We start from the raw sequence: 15,064 nt of genomic DNA on the forward strand, positions 1-15,064 counted from the left end.
TACCAGGGATTTAATCTCCAATGAGCTGGGATACTGGGCTGCGACCCTTTCAGCTTGCAGCGCTTTCAGGTTCCAAACCACTTCTCTGGCTGGGTATACCAACCCAGCCTTGCCTCGCCTAAAAGAAGTCTCTCCAATTTAATTGTCCCATCATCCGCGCAAACCTATCGTGGAATTACGTACATCTTCTATTACGGATTCCCACGCCAGCCGGATTGGATGGCTTTTGCTATGAATGCTATTAACCTGACTTTTCGATAGCAAAGTAAAAAGTTTTCTCCAATAAGCGTTGAACAGCAAAATTGGCTAACAAATCCAAGTTGACGTCGATAAGTGTTAAGGGGCTAGCCCCTGAGGGCTGGAGCCGGTGGCGCACCGGCTCAGCCACGTGAATCAGGATGAGCCACGCGCACGTGATAGCCGCAGTGTATACAGCGAGAGCGCACTCCTCACGGCGCAAGGCGCATTCTAGGCAGTTCTTACCCTTGCAGAACCTCAATTTTATCAATCTTGCACCCAGAATACGTTGCTAGGGAAAGGCTCCCACAACAAGTCTACGGATCCCCCAATTTCGCTTGTTGGAAACATTTAATACCACTTTGTTTGTCCCAACCGTCCTCGTTCCTTTTGTCCCCATAACCGTAACTACCCCTCCCCCATTTTGTTGTTTTTGCCTTTTTTAATGTCGCGATGCTGTCAATTAGTTAGAATTTTGTGCATGGTTTGTATTTTTTGCCCCTCCGTTTCCATTCCGCTCGTAACATCAAATTTGGCATGTGTGACGGCGGTGGTGGGTTCCTGCCAAAGAAACCTGCACCTCCACAGAACTGCTACACGGTTTGGTGGTTCACCATTATAGCCATACATATAACCAAGCTATTCTGAGTGGGATCAGCGTGGTGCCGCGATCCACAGCTAAATGTATTACGATGCGACATTGGAACCCGCGCTTTGCCGCCCCATTGATAGCGTAACACCACAACAGAGGGCCTCCTCCATGGAATAGAGTTTATATTGAAACTTCCTGTCATTCTGATAGAAATCGTTGAGGCCTGGCAGCACTGATCAGTGAAGTTAGTGAGAGAAGGCCCCTCTGAATCCTTTCTCGCTGGCGCTGTTACGACCTAGAAGCAGCGCGGCTATTGACTCCTGCAGGATAGCTAACCCACTCCTGGATTTTCTTGGTGAAGCAACTGAATATTTGTAGATGAAAGGGGGTGTAGAATTTGTTATCGCACAACTAAGCACCTGGCACCACCATTCTTTGGGTGAGTGGATCTGAATCAGTCATAAAATTCACAAATATGAGCCCCGTGGCCTACGATTTCGTCGAAAACGACAATTTTTAAACTTCTCTGCGGATGGGCTCACAACACATAGCGTCCAAAAATCTACATTCCAGCCTGTTCGTCACACCCAAACGCCTATGTTAAAACTGCTTATAGCTTATTGCCCAAATTGGTTTCTATCCCCAGATGTTCCTTCCAAGAACTCCCCAGCAAGTCAAAGCTAGCAAGGGCTCCTGAAATCAGTATCAAGTTGTAATGCGGCGTCTGCCAACCTGACACAAACCCCTCCTGCATCCCTCGCAAAGCTGTTGTTTGTGGGGAGGGCCCCTTTTTTCTCGGCGAGGAGGTGGCTCCACTGGCACGCCCGCCCACTTCTTGAGCCAGTATGGTACCCTTTCTATATGGGAGCCTCGGTCGAGAGTTAGCCAGCCGAGCCAACCACACAGCTCACACTCCTGGCTGTAGACTATGGCGTTGTAGCGACCGCCGCGGAACTGCCGAATCCATATGCCCATTGTCCTACTGAACCAGCCCCCGCTAGCGCATTGCCGGTTGCGGCACGTAAAACGTCCCATAACGTTTGTCACCCACTGATTCCTGAGCCGAGCTCGCTCTTCTAGGCTGTTTTCCCACACAATGGTCACATTTTCAGGCATGGCCTGGAGAATGTCTTAATGAAGCTTCGGATATATGCGCGATGATGGAGCCATCTTTTGCGCATTTTTTGTCCTCGTCATTATGCGGCCGGGCTTGGTTTGGAATTGTTGATCTGGTAATTTATAATTGTGCAGTAGACAGCCACTTTTTCAATACATCGACGGCTTATTGGTAAATGCATCGCTCTTAAATGCAACGAGGCTATGGTCTAGGTTTAGAATATAGGCTGATGTTGCCCGGACATTATATTGAAAGGATGATGCTGGCAACAATTGTTGCTTTCACTACGAAGCATGTGGTCATCACGAGCCGAGAGTTATCAAGTGCAAGCGGTAAATTGTGCTTGTGAAAGAGTCTCGATTTTGCGATTTTTGACCCTCAGAATTGGTATCACACCTGAGAAATTCATGAAAAGTGCAGGCGACTTGATCTTTCGTCTAATGATTAACACTAAAGTTATAGACTTGCAGTTTCGTTGGGGGTCCGAAAATTTCGTCCTGCAGGTTGATTGTTGGTGAGCCATGAACATAATTTGAGATGCAAAATGAAGTACGAAAACACAGCATTAACATAGTAATATAGTACAATGGTATAACTAATGGCTCAAAACAATGTATAATTAGCTTTAAACTTAAAAGAAAAGGCTTGGAACTAGGTCCAACAAGATTCGCAGGGACAGAACCAATGTTCGCACGGCTGCAGTTGGAGAAGCAAAAGCTTTGGTTATTAAAATCGTCTAGAAATTGGCGCGGCATTCAGAATCATGAGTCCCCCTTGCACGTGTAAACTGGTCAACATTTGTGTACCCAAATTTAAAACCTTAGAAAGGTTGTTGGCTTTTGTTCCCTGGAAGATAAAACAAGGTTGAAAGACAAACAGTACGCCCTGGAATTCATAACTATATATATGCGACCCCATGTGCTACTCGTGGTATCATCGATAGTCGACAGCCATACATCTTTGAAGTCTTTACACCTCCCGCCTTTCCCCAAGCTAGGAACATGGTCGGACGGGGGAACGACAAGTATTGAAGACAAGGTACCTTGTTACTTCGGCGAGGCGAAGACTCTCGTCCGGTTCCTTTTGCAGGTCGGCCCATCGTCACTGCCGGGTGATTCTGGTGTGCGCGGCCGCTTTTTGCAACTCCGAACGCTGGTCAACGTTGGTGACGATGTTATCCCCAAATAGGCGCTTTTTCGTCGTGGTAACACTGCTGACGCAAACATTGTCCTTGACGGTGAGTCCTTATCGTCGCCTGCAACAGTGTCCTGCCCATACTCCAGTTGAATGCTCTGCTGCTGCCGTTTTGGATTGCTGCAGCCGCTGCCGCTAGGGGACAGGATGTCCGCTGGCTTAAGTGCAGTGCTATATTCCTTTGCTTCCAGTTCCTGGCTTTGTCCCCGCTTGAGTTGCCACTCCTTTCCCTGCTCCGTGCTCGATTGCTTCCGTATGCTCTTGGAAGAGCCAGCAGCCGCAGACTCAACCGTCACGTCCTCATCGTCGCCGGCTGGTGTCAATAAACTCGGTGGCACGATCTTTTCGAGCGGTTTGCGGTTGCAGTATCCCGGCGGCGATGTTAATAAAGCATGTGCAGGCCGGGTCGTTGGCTTTGGCGGCCACGCCGGCAGCCGGGGCTCTTCGGGTCGCTGCAGCACCTTCTGGTCTGGGCCAGCGTCAGGTCCGCTGTCTGGCGATAGCGGCTTTGCCTCGGGATCCAAGTTGCTCAAGGTCGGGGAATATTTGCGGTCGTCGGGTATATGCGCGTCGGCATAACAAATAATAGACTCGAAGGATAAGTTCCCAACCATTTTTCCGAAAGCCGAATATATTGGGTCCTCATCTTGGCCAAGTCGAATTGGCCGCCAGCCATAGAAGTTTTGTATGACTCGAGTCCAGGCTGTTCGTAGCTCGCGCAGGCGCTCCTCGCGTCGCTTCGACAGTCTATGATGGAAGTCTTCGAGATTTCTCGCCTGGAGGACGATTGAGGATACGTCGTGATGGAACGCTTCGGGGGATTGGATGTCGCAAGAGACCTTGTTGTATTGTTCGCTTAAAGTCGTGAAAAGCGATTCAGGATCGAGTCCGACTCTCCACGAGTCCCAGCGCCATTGAGGTGCATTGTCGAGATCGGGTTGAGTTGGGCGCTGACCGTCCATTATGGTATTAAGGTCAAATACGGTGTTGTAATAGAAGGATGGAAATCTGCCCAAAGAATATCAAGGATGAGGGCGCGTGGTCTGTAGTGGTCCAGGAATTGAAGAAAGGTGGGTCGCCCAAAATGGGGTTGCAGCCTGGTAAAGCGGGGAGAGTATCCACATCCGATCACTCATTAGAGATCTACCTCACGGCACTAACAAGAATCACGGCGCTTACAAGAATATAGGCGGAGTGGGAGCGATGCCGTGCCTATATATGGATGCCCCAGCGTCCTGTTCCTCCGTCCGATCCAAAGACGCGGGAAATTGTAATTTTTGCATTTCCTCGCCACCACGATGTCTCAGGCTTTCTCCACACAGTTGACCAACCCCTTCTCCTCCAGCAACTCGAGGTACCAGGAGACCTCAACTATCGCAACAGTAAACCGATCCGAAGCTACCAATGGCCAAATCGCCAGCGAAAATCAAGGCAAGGGCTGCGCGAACCCGCCCACTGCTCACCCTGGAGGCACCGAAGATGTCATGGGCGAGATTGTCCCCGAGCGCTTGCGGTGGCTGCAACTGAGCAAGGAAGACAACCGGACCCGGCTGGTCTTTCATCCATCAGACCCAGATGCATTTCATCTGGAGCACGTCGGTTTAGGTATCAATGATCAGAGCTATACCGACTCCTGCAGCCAATGGTTGGAGTTTGTGTGCGGGGACGGGGAAGAAAGCGTCGAAATATCAAAAGTTATGGCTGTTGCGCAATCCATATTCCATGTCGCGTGCAAAGTGTCGATACACTGCAAAGGCTCGACGCAGGTGAACTTCGAGATATATTACGATCCCGAGACTGACCAGGTCACACTGATAAATGGCCAATCTTCACCCACGCTCGTTCTCAAAAAGGAATCGGGACCCGACAATATTATTGTCTACAAAGGGACGAGCGCGGAGCTGGAACCTGGCGCCTGGAACCTCACCGCGCCCGATGTCAGCCGCACAACCACACTTTTGGTTCTCCCACGGCGTTTTCTCCCTGCTAGGGATAATGCTGAAGAATTCGAGCCGGAGAGCAGGAAACGATCCGCGTCAGCTACCCTGCCAGCGAAACGTGCGAAGGCCAGCAGCACGGTAGCATTGGTGCCAAAGCATACCGTTCCGGTTGCCGACTTTGAGATGCGGCAGCTGGAACACCCTCTCGTGTCCCTTAGACCTGGGCAAACCCTGAAACTCGTAGGATCGCACCCTCAAGAGGAATATTCCATCACATATGCCCAAAAACTGGCGGAAAACAAGTCATCGTTAGTCAGAAAAGTTCAGCTTTCCTTTCCGGGTCATGGAAACGTTGACATGGTTGCAAAAACGGTACGCAAAGGGATGCGTGACGCTAAAGCTGCTGCCAGGGTCTGGCAGAGCGAAACCAGGATACATAGCAAGCTGATGGCTACTACGGCTGGCGCCCGTTTCATTGTACAGCTGCTTGGAACAGACGCACGCATCCACACAATATACATGGAGGACGTTGAAGGACCGTCACTGGCACACCCTACCTGGCGACAAAGGCCCGAAAACCTGTTTACAGGCTCACGGGGCGTCGCAGGCCGCATTATGCGTGATATAGCCCTAGCTCTGGATTACGTCCACTCTAAAGGCATTACCCATTACGACGTTAAGCCGGGCAACATTCTCTACAACGATACCCGCGGCGCTGTCCTCATCGACTTTGGTCTCAGCAGCGATAGCCCAGATACGGCGACCAATGTTTACGCGGCGGGCACGCCCTGGTACATACCACCCGAGTTTCTTGCGGCATCAAATCCCGGCCGAGGCTTCCCTGGCGACGTCTGGGCACTGGGCGTAGTGCAACTTTTTCTATTCAAACTGCTTCCGCTCCCGGAAACCACCGCCGAATGGATAATCTCTCATGTCGTTGGTCCGAAAGGTCCAAACCGCGACAGAGCGAGGGAAACCATGGTTCAATGGCTGAAACGGGTGAAAAATGCCCGGGGATTGCTTGCCCTAGAGGGCCCTGGATCGGATCCAGACACTTTACTACACGCAGCCGGCGGCCGAAAAGGAAAAGCACACCGTGACGGCCAATGTGATGCGGTACGAGGCGACGGGGACGGACGAGACCACGACGGTATGGACAAACTTGTCCACGAGATGACAGAAAGCGACTGCCGCAAACGTATTACAATGCGTGACATCATTGGAGGACTCCGCCCAGCGGCCAGATACGTGTCGGATGTCGCTCTTCATGATCCTCCCACTACTCCGAGTTAACCACCGCGAGCTTTTTCAAAGTGCTTTTCCTTATCTTTTTTTTCAAGAACGTTTTTGTATAAAACCCGAGCAAGCAGCTGTTGAACATGTAGTCAGCGATAAATAAGATTGTAAACAAATATATTACTATGCCACAACAAATTTTCAGAAAAAGGACAATCGACAGGCCTGCTCCTTCACACCATCATAAGGTACGGCCTAGAACCATCAAGGAGCCTGTGCAATGACTGATAGGGGTTGCTTGTTTGGCATTGATCCAAGGGCATGGGGGAGTGGAGCTTTGGAACGCGGGGGTTGCATGGTGGGCCCGTTGGCGTCTACTACGGTCAGAGCTTCGACAGTGTCATAAGGCTTCAGGTCCAATTATCGCGAAATTCACTCGACCAAACCAAATCAGACAACACACCATCTGTGTCGAGGCGAGAGAGCCCTCCCTGCGCTACCTTCCAAGACCCGCTCCATGACCGCTCTCGCGACGCGCCTCGACACCCCAAAATGTACTGTGATTAGTATTCCGCGTTGTGGGCTTGCTATCTCTGGTATCTCTTTAGCGTGATTTGTGGCTTGCTGTGCTTGTTTATGTTCTTACTCGAGGCCTGCGCGTGAGCTTTGTGAGAAACCCCACAGTTATTGAATAGAGGGAGGAGCGGGTCTCGATGTTTCGATAAAACCTTCAAGGACCCACTTGGTTTGCTTCACATTGCCGCTAACAGGCCAGCTACGCCCGGGCATTATAGCTACGCGCTAACCCACCCTTCAAATGTTAAAAATAGGGCTACGTTATAGAACCTACACGATCCGTCATTCAACCTACGAATTGACCCCACACAGCGATCACTGTACTGAGTACTTTTGGGTGGAGTTTTCGGACAAGTCAGACGGAGCGCATACAGCAGCAGGCTTAGGCTTCTCCAGACTCGCAGCATCACCTGGTGGAAACGCACGGACTAAAAGTGGTTGCCCTGGGGCAACCACTTTTAGTCCGTGCGCGCCACTGCAAAACATTAAAGACGAATAAGAACGAGGTTGACTCCTCTACATTCTTGCAATCAGCACGCGTTAGGGCGATAAACAAGAATGCATTGATTGATTGATGGTGGGCGGAGTAACGCACCGACGGTCGCTCGTACTTCTATTCAGGTGCTGTTACACCGCACTCGCCTGCCAAGGTCCTTCCGTCCAATGGCATCCGCGGGCAAGACCGAACCGCCCCTTTTTGCACATTACCAACAAACCACACCGCGCCATAGCCGCAAACCCGGGGCGCCAAACAGTACGCGTTATCAGCGTGTTATCTGTATAATCGCGCTACTGCATGTCGTTCCTCTGGTTGATTGAGCGAAATGGCACTTCGTTGCTAAGGATTTGCAATGGAATTGATAGGCCTGCACACTCCTATTGGTTTTGTTGGTGAATATTAATTGCGAATTATGTTTAAGTATATGGAGTTAGTAGGAGGCCAAAGCATCTGTGTTGTTAATTTCGTTTCCGCCAAGGATGATAACGATAGGTGGCCGTGAACATACGTTGTAGGCTAAATTTGAAAAACAAGAGAAAGGAAGCACATTTGTCCACCCTGCTTTTAATAACTTAGAGACGCACCTGGCTTTGGATGCCTCCCTTAATGGCGCCAGATTTAGATGGTCCATCAGCCGAAGCGGCTACAACTAAGCCTGCCGAGATAATCTGAACGATAAATGAAGACAGCCAACCCTTGTCGAGCGTTTCTGATTGATTGAAACTAACCCGATGAGACTAAGCCTACCTGCTCAAGTCTAATTTCTTTTTCATCTCAGGGTTATAGGCGGCTTTGGGTTTGATCCCAAAGAACAACAACCTCCCGCAGTCGAAACCCCATAGGCCCAGAGGATGACGGGCGGTTACCGCTAACGCCGCTGCTTAGACGCATTATATCCTTGGCGCACAGGACAGCCTGGATCGGAGAAGAGAGTCTGCTGTAGTCGTGTGTGACCTTGCTTGCCTACATGTAACCCAGTTTGAATTAGGAGACCTGGCAGCAGCTTAATATGTAATCTCAAGAAGCGGATAATTCTACAATGCACTTTATGAGGTTCGCATGGCTTTACGGAGACATGCAAGACAGGGACGCCAGTTTCCAGGTGCCCACTAGGGTGCGAACGGTGCTGCATTTGTGACCTGCAGACGCATTCCTTCCTTACCTGCCTTACACCCTCCGTTGTGCTTACAGTGAGCTTCCATCCATCCTATAGCCAATCAAGACAGCGGCAAGCTCGGCAATGCTTCGAAAGAGGAGTATGGACTCTTAGGGTTGCATCGAAAGACTAGGGTGGGAAGCCAAGGATGTACAACCGATTTCTTTTTTTTCACCTTCATCCGTCTGAAATCAGACTTCGTTTCTTCTGGCTAATTGGATCAGTGGTAGAATAAACACCTGACCCCTTACCCGCTGACAAGGTCAGAAGGAGGAACGACAAAATGGCCCTTGGTACAGTTTATCCCAACCGACAGCCGGATCTGTCCAAGATAACTCACTGCGAAACGGACGAAGGTCCGCTTCCTCATCACATGGCTGCAATAAATGATGGTCGCCCTCCCATACCCCTTAGGATGGTAGTGAGGGAGGGTATTGAGGGAGGTTAGTAAGGTCTAAAGGGAAGCGCCCCACCCCTTTACGCGCTGAGGGAGTGTGTTTAAATGCAGACGTGTTATTCGGTCGAGATTTCAATCACTGCCTCTTACCCAGCGCGGACGGGCTTCGTTGGACCTTAAGTTAGTTTTGATTTCATTAATGTAAGGTAAGAAAAAGTGGGGGTGCACCTTTGTTCGGCACCGCGGCTATCTTGCAACCTGACTAACCTCCTTCACTACTTTGGCTATTTATGTGTGATGCATGATGCAAATTGACTCATACCCTTTCGCCTTCTACCCCAAGTCCCCCATCTGCCCTTTCACATTTTAAGCTATCACGGAGAGTTCATTCTATTATTTTCTCTAGAAGAGGGTCCGCAGTCATCCGTTTTGACCTGTGTCTCAGCTGACTAAGTTTTATGAAGTCAGAGCAAGTGACGTTAACTAGAATTTCGGCTAACCAAGGACACCTGTCATATTTATGACGTGTCGTCTACAAAACCCATTGCACACTACCCTCATAATTAAAAATCAGCTCTCTATTCCCTACGGGCCTCGATTCTGTACACGCCCGCTGTTTAGTGTTTGTCTCGAAGACAAGCAGCATTCAAAATGGTTCGTGCTTCAAATCGATCAAATTTTGCAGCATCTCTAACCCTATGTAGCCTTTCAACTGCCAAAACCTCACAAAAGAGGTTCCCGCACACGCCAGTAACCCTCCTTCGTGGGTCGAAGGCAGAGGGCAAATGGTTTATTTTAAGGACTGCTGGTATTACGTTTATGAAGGCAACAACCACATTACACCTATCGAAAAGTACGAAAACTGTAGCAAGCAAGGAAAATTGCCACAAGGGACGGCGATTTTCATTGGAGGCGGCAGACTTGGCAATTGGTGGGAGGAAGAAATTACTGAATGAGTTGATACAGTTTCTCGGTAATTTGATACCCTTCACGAAGACCCATGAAGAGGGAAAGAACAGCATTCTTCTTAATATCCCCCCATATTTCCATTGATACACTGGATGTAGTAGTAGTAGTAGTAGTAGTAGTAGTAGTAGTATTAGTTAACGCCGGGCTCGGCCCGGCTTGTTAGCCGGCCGTTAGCAACCTCCCGAGGGGTATCTCGGCGCGCGTTCTATCTTCTTTATTTACACAGGGGGAAAACAAGGAGGGCAGAGGCGGATCGTGCCTGACCGGGTTCGGGCCCGGTCCTGCTTAGGGGGTTAGTTCACTGACGCGACCCCGTGCCTAAGGTGCACGGAGGGTTCGTCTAACGGCTTGTGCCGTGAAGTGTGGGTGAAAAGGCAGTAAGTCTATTCCTCGTCAGAGTTCGAGTCGTTTACGATCGGTGTCCCTAGACGTAAAGTGCGTTCGTGGCGCGCGGGGCGCTGGCGGGCCGCTCTGGGGCGGGCGCTGAAGTAGTTGGTGGCTATCGAAAACGCCTCAAAGCTTTTCGGTTGCCCGAAGCTTGTCTGGAAGAATTTGCGGCGTTGGGCGCGGTCTGGCGGCCCGACCGGCCGCTCGTTATCAAGCCACGGCCAGTTTCTCCACACCGCCCGCGAAAAGCGGCAGTGCACCGGGTGTTCAGGGGAGGTCCGCTTCCAGCACCAGGCACACGAGGTGTTTGCATCCTGGTGGTTGAAACGGTTATGGTAGGCTTTGAAATCGCCGTGGCCGGTCCTCATGGCCAAGTAATGGCCCAGTAGGGGTCTTGGCAAACGCAGTTCCTCGGGCTCCTTTCTCGGTGTGTATTGGAATTTCCATTCCCTATATGCGGGGGACCGTTCACAGAGTTCTTTACGCCACCATTCCTTCTCTATATTCGAAAGAATGGCTCTGAGGACCGTGCCGGCACCGCTATACGTGGTTTGCTGAGCCCTCGGGTCTGGGTCCGGCGGTCCGGCAGAGCCGGCCTTGGCCAGCTCGTCAGCCCGGTCGTTTCCCGGGATTCCCTGGTGCCCAGGGCACCAACGGACCCGAACCTCGGTACCTTATTTTCGGAGTAAATCGACAAGGTTATGGAACTCCAAAAAGGCCCATTGGGACGAACGCGGCGCGTCGCCTCTAAGACCCCAAATAACCGAGGTGCTGTCCACACAAATCCAGATCCGGGCGCCTGGCTGGGCCTTGGCTGCCGCCTGTAGCCCTTTTAGGGCGCCAATCGCCTCGGCGTCGAAAACGTGGTTTTCCGGCGTAATAAATGCGGAGCCTGCGGCAAATTCCAGGCCCGCCCTAAAAGCGGCCCATCCGTACCCTATTTGGACGCAGTTGTTTTCGTGTTTTTCCGAACCATCCGTATATACCACGATATCGTCAGGTGATACTATGTCCAGCCATTCGATAAAGCGGCGGGCCGCTTCCTCTTTCGGGACTCCTCCGGTGGGGTCAGTGCGAGAATCCGGGGCATTGCGAGGTGCGCGCAACTCTAATCTCCGGATCCGCGGGAGAAGTTGTGCAGCCGTTTGCAGGGTTGTGGCCGAATGGCCCGAGTTGCGGGCACGAGGTGTTTCACGCAGGCGGCTGACAAGGGGGTGCCCCTTGTCCGCGAGCCTTAGTCGGGCGCCGTATTTCAGGCGGGTGTAGGCCAGCGCGACGCGGGCCGAGGGTAATCCTGCGTCCCTGAGAACAGTGGACGAGGGGGTGGTTTTATACGCCGGGAGGATTGCCCGTGCCGCTAAAACCAGCGGTTTGTTCAGTGCTTTGAGGAGTCCTCTTTGCTTGTGCGCTGGGTTGTACCATGCCTCGGCTGCGTAGGTGGCCGAGGAACCCACGCATGCCACCGCTGCCTTGCGAAGTGCAGCCGCAGGCGGTCCGTATCTTACTGCCCCAAAGCTCTTGAGGTGGGCAGCGACCGCCATTGCTTTGGCAGCCCTTTCGGCCACGTGGCGGCGCCCGTCTAGCCGTCGGCTGAACCAAAAACCAAGCCAACGCATGCCCGGGTAGCGCTCGGCCCCGGAGGCGCTTTGTCCGCGTCGACCGCCCGGTAGTTGGACCGGGGTAACCGTTCTACCATTAATCCGGATTTCCGGGTTGCGACCGTGCCTTTTCTTAGTGATATGGATCACCTCTGTCTTTTCCGCTGCAAAATGGATCTTCTCTTCCGCCGCAATTTCGTGCATATCCCGGAGTTTATCTTCCAGCCAACGTACGTTTTCCTCCAACGAGGGTGACGATTTCCATGTAAACACGTCGTCTGCGTATGCCAACCGCCACTTCGTACCGTTTTTGACGAGATACGCCAAATATAGCATATATAGGATCGGGGAAAGGGGAGACCCTTGCGGGGTGCCGCACCCAAGCCGCCTAAAGCCCGTGGTCGTACCCTCCAGCCGGACTCGGGCCTGGCGGTCGTTTAAAAAGTTAATCACGAACCTGAGGAGCATTTTACTAAACCCAAGGCTCCGCATTTTCCGTATTAATCGCCCATGGAGGAGGGCGTCGAAGGCGCTTTGGACGTCGCATGCGACAAGGGTAACTTCCTCCCCGCGAGCTAAAGCCTGCTCGATATCGTGGGCGAGGGCACAAACCAGATCCGTCGCCGATCGTTTGGGTAGGGCACCGCCGTGGGTGCAGCTAAGGAGCCCGTTGTCGTGTATGGCCCAAGCTATCCGGCGTGCAACGAGCCTCTCGAGGCCTTTTCCGATGCAGGAGAGGAGGGCTATAGGCCGCCAGGATCGAACGCTGCTCCGGTCTTTCTTCCCCGTTTTCGGTAGCATCGCGACTTCGGCCTTCTTCCAAAGCGTTGGGAAATGTCCGAGTTCCAGGCAACGTTGGTAGAGCCTGCGCACCGGCTCGGCCAACGAAGCCCATCCGGCTTTTAATAGCCGGACGGTCATTCCGTCGATGCCCGGGGACGTGCTCGTAACTCCAATGCAGGAGCGCTCCGCCTCTTCCGCACCAACCTGGGTGTCCCAAGGGATTTTAGCCTCGTCCGGCGACCAGGCCTCCAAGGGGTCTCCCTGCAGGTCATCCTCCGCCGAAAATCGGCCAAGCACCTCCCGTTGCAGTGCTTCCGCTTTTGCTAAAGGCTCGCTCACTTGCTCGCCGTTAATAACCAGCGGCGGGGACCGGAGGCGTGGTCCGGCTCCCAGCCAGCCCACCATGTTCCACAAATCCTTATCGTCGCGCAGTTGGTCGATCCGGTGCCTCCAGTACTCCCGCTTCGCGGCCCGCACCCCTTTCGTATAGGCTTTTTCCTCGGCAAAGGCGTCTGCCCTATTTACAGCGCTCCGTTTAACCCGCTGGAATTCGGACCAGAGCCGCTGGCAGTTTTCGGTCCACCAGGGAGCCGAGCTGCCCCTTTTTCCCGCCGGCGTACCCACGACCCACGTCACTTGCTCTTATAAAGTTGTAAATTCAGCTACCCACGCGTCCAATGCGTAGCCATCGGCCGCGGATCCCGGGTCCGGCATATCTTGCATGCCAAAAGCAAGTAGCTCCGCGAACTTTGGTAGCCGGTCGTCCCTAACCGAAACGTTGACCGCCTCCGGGCGGGGGGCGCCGCGCGTCCGCAGCGTGGTATAAAGGGATTCGTGGTCGGAGCCTGTATAAAGACTGCTGTCAACCACAGTTATTGTGCTGGGGAGGTTGGAAAAGACCATATCCAGTAAACCCCCGTCGCGGTGGGTGGGCACGCCGATATTTCCTGTAAAACTCATCCCCTGGGCTTGCGCCCATGCCGTCAGTTGATCCCCTCCGCGTGCGTTTGCGCGGCCTGGCTGGTATGCAGCAGCCGCTACGTTAAAATCGCCGCCTAGCACCGTGGGTCCATTTGGCACGGTATTGCATACCATTTCCAGCGCGGCCTCAGTGCCCGGAGCCTTATATACGTTAACAAACAATATTCCGTTAATTTCGAGCCAGAGTATGTCCCGCGTATTTTGGCCCTGCGGTAACCGTCGTTGTGCGGCCCCTAGGGCTGCCCCCTTCTTGACGTAGGTGAGCACCCGGGGCCGGAGCCCAGTCATGGCTTTGTAAATGTTGGCGTGCCATTCGTCCACTGGCGCAAAAACATTATAGCCCGGGTGCGTTTGTGTAATTATATTTAGCCCGCACCACGGCTCTTGAACGTTAACCAGGTCCACTTTTCTCTGGTGGCACAACTCCAATAGGCTCAGATGCACACCCATCCTTTTACCTACGTTGGCCCAAACTACGTCGAGGCATTCCCGCTGCATATTGCCGAGCGAGTATTTCGTCATATCGATCGATGGGTTGCTTCCAAGTCTATTACATCAGCGGGGCAAATTTCGGCAGCCGCTGCGTCTTCCTCCATTTCGGCTGCCCAAACGATTTCGTCGTGCACATGTTCCTGTTCAGCCTGCAGGAAGTTGCGGATGTCCGCCCCTGCCGCCTCGCATGGCCGCGCTCTTTTATTTGAAATGCTCGATCGGGAGCTCGAGGTTTGCGAATGCTGCGATGAGGTGTTTAGGACCGGGATTGCAGGTGCTGGCTCTCGGCGGGCCGCCTCAGCCCGGTCGTTGATAATCGCGGCACGGTTGGCACGTCCGATTCTGCGGATCCCCTTTAGTTTACGCTGTGAAGGTCGTTCAAGCTTCCCATTTACCACTAAAGGTCGGGCAGGGCAGTTCTCATGTCCGGATGGGAAATGGCCGTGGCAATTGACGCATTTGGGGGCTGCCTTGCACGGCTCTTCCTCTGTCGCATGTTTTGCTTCACCACATATGCCGCAACGCGCTTGCCGTACGCAGCGACGTATTTCGCAATATCCCTGGCAACCGTCGTGGTGGTGTGTAATTTTGCGTGATTTTTCAACCTTCCGCGCACGTTTCGACACTCCAAAAAGCTGAAAGGGCTTTACGGGTTAAAGGAAGGACACTATCCACGTGCCCTCAGCCGTATATGGGTCGTAACCATGTTTGGAAATATGCCAGTTGACTGGCTGCTGGCCTGCTGCCACGGTAATCTCCTCCTGGATTACCTCATGTACGTCCTTTCTTCCGTCCAGGCAATTGAGCGTTCGGGGCACTCCAGAGACGGCGTATGTGTGCCAGGTTGTCGGGACAGTGACTTCCCGCGCGTCCAATGCGTCCATAATGGCCTTGACCGCGCTGGGGTTGA

At 52.6% G+C, this 15,064-nt stretch overlaps 5 protein-coding genes across 5 annotated transcripts; 3 read left to right on the plus strand and 2 right to left on the minus strand.

Moving 5' to 3' along the window:
* Positions 1–1,543: 1,543 nt before the first annotated feature.
* Positions 1,544–1,864, minus strand: MGG_16016 (uncharacterized protein; the record flags this gene model as incomplete). Its single annotated transcript, XM_003708757.1, has 1 exon — positions 1,544–1,864. A coding segment is annotated over one exon (321 nt), but the record flags the coding sequence as incomplete, so codon positions are not given.
* A 621-nt stretch (positions 1,865–2,485) lies between these two features.
* Positions 2,486–4,155, minus strand: MGG_02050 (uncharacterized protein). The gene has a single exon (XM_003708758.1). The coding sequence runs from the start codon at positions 4,100–4,102 to the stop codon at positions 2,993–2,995; it is 1,110 nt and encodes a 369-aa protein (XP_003708806.1). The 5' UTR covers positions 4,103–4,155; the 3' UTR covers positions 2,486–2,992.
* Positions 4,156–4,300: 145 nt separating this feature from the next.
* Positions 4,301–6,537, plus strand: MGG_02051 (CAMK protein kinase). The gene has a single exon (XM_003708759.1). It carries the CDS (start codon positions 4,439–4,441, stop codon positions 6,371–6,373), a length of 1,935 nt encoding a protein of 644 aa, XP_003708807.1. The 5' UTR covers positions 4,301–4,438; the 3' UTR covers positions 6,374–6,537.
* A 3,058-nt stretch (positions 6,538–9,595) lies between these two features.
* On the plus strand, positions 9,596–9,900 carry MGG_16017 (uncharacterized protein; the record flags this gene model as incomplete). Its single annotated transcript, XM_003708760.1, has 2 exons — positions 9,596–9,598; positions 9,649–9,900. 2 exons carry the CDS (start codon positions 9,596–9,598, stop codon positions 9,898–9,900), a joined length of 255 nt encoding a protein of 84 aa, XP_003708808.1.
* Positions 9,901–13,999: 4,099 nt separating this feature from the next.
* MGG_16018 (uncharacterized protein) lies at positions 14,000–14,793 on the plus strand (the record flags this gene model as incomplete). The annotated part of the gene is made up of 2 exons (XM_003708761.1): positions 14,000–14,385; positions 14,695–14,793. Exons 1-2 carry the CDS (start codon positions 14,101–14,103, stop codon positions 14,791–14,793), a joined length of 384 nt encoding a protein of 127 aa, XP_003708809.1. The 5' UTR covers positions 14,000–14,100.
* Positions 14,794–15,064: the final 271 nt, after the last annotated feature.

The sequence above is a fragment of the Pyricularia oryzae genome, chromosome 1 (assembly GCF_000002495.2).
Source record: "Pyricularia oryzae 70-15 chromosome 1, whole genome shotgun sequence".
Classification (NCBI taxonomy): Eukaryota; Fungi; Ascomycota; class Sordariomycetes; order Magnaporthales; family Pyriculariaceae; genus Pyricularia; species Pyricularia oryzae.

Excerpts from the sequence above, each read along its gene's own strand:
- MGG_02050 (XM_003708758.1), bottom strand. The coding sequence starts at position 4,102 with ATGGACGGTCAGCGCCCAACTCAACCCGATCTCGACAATGCACCTCAA.
- MGG_02051 (XM_003708759.1), top strand. The coding sequence starts at position 4,439 with ATGTCTCAGGCTTTCTCCACACAGTTGACCAACCCCTTCTCCTCCAGC.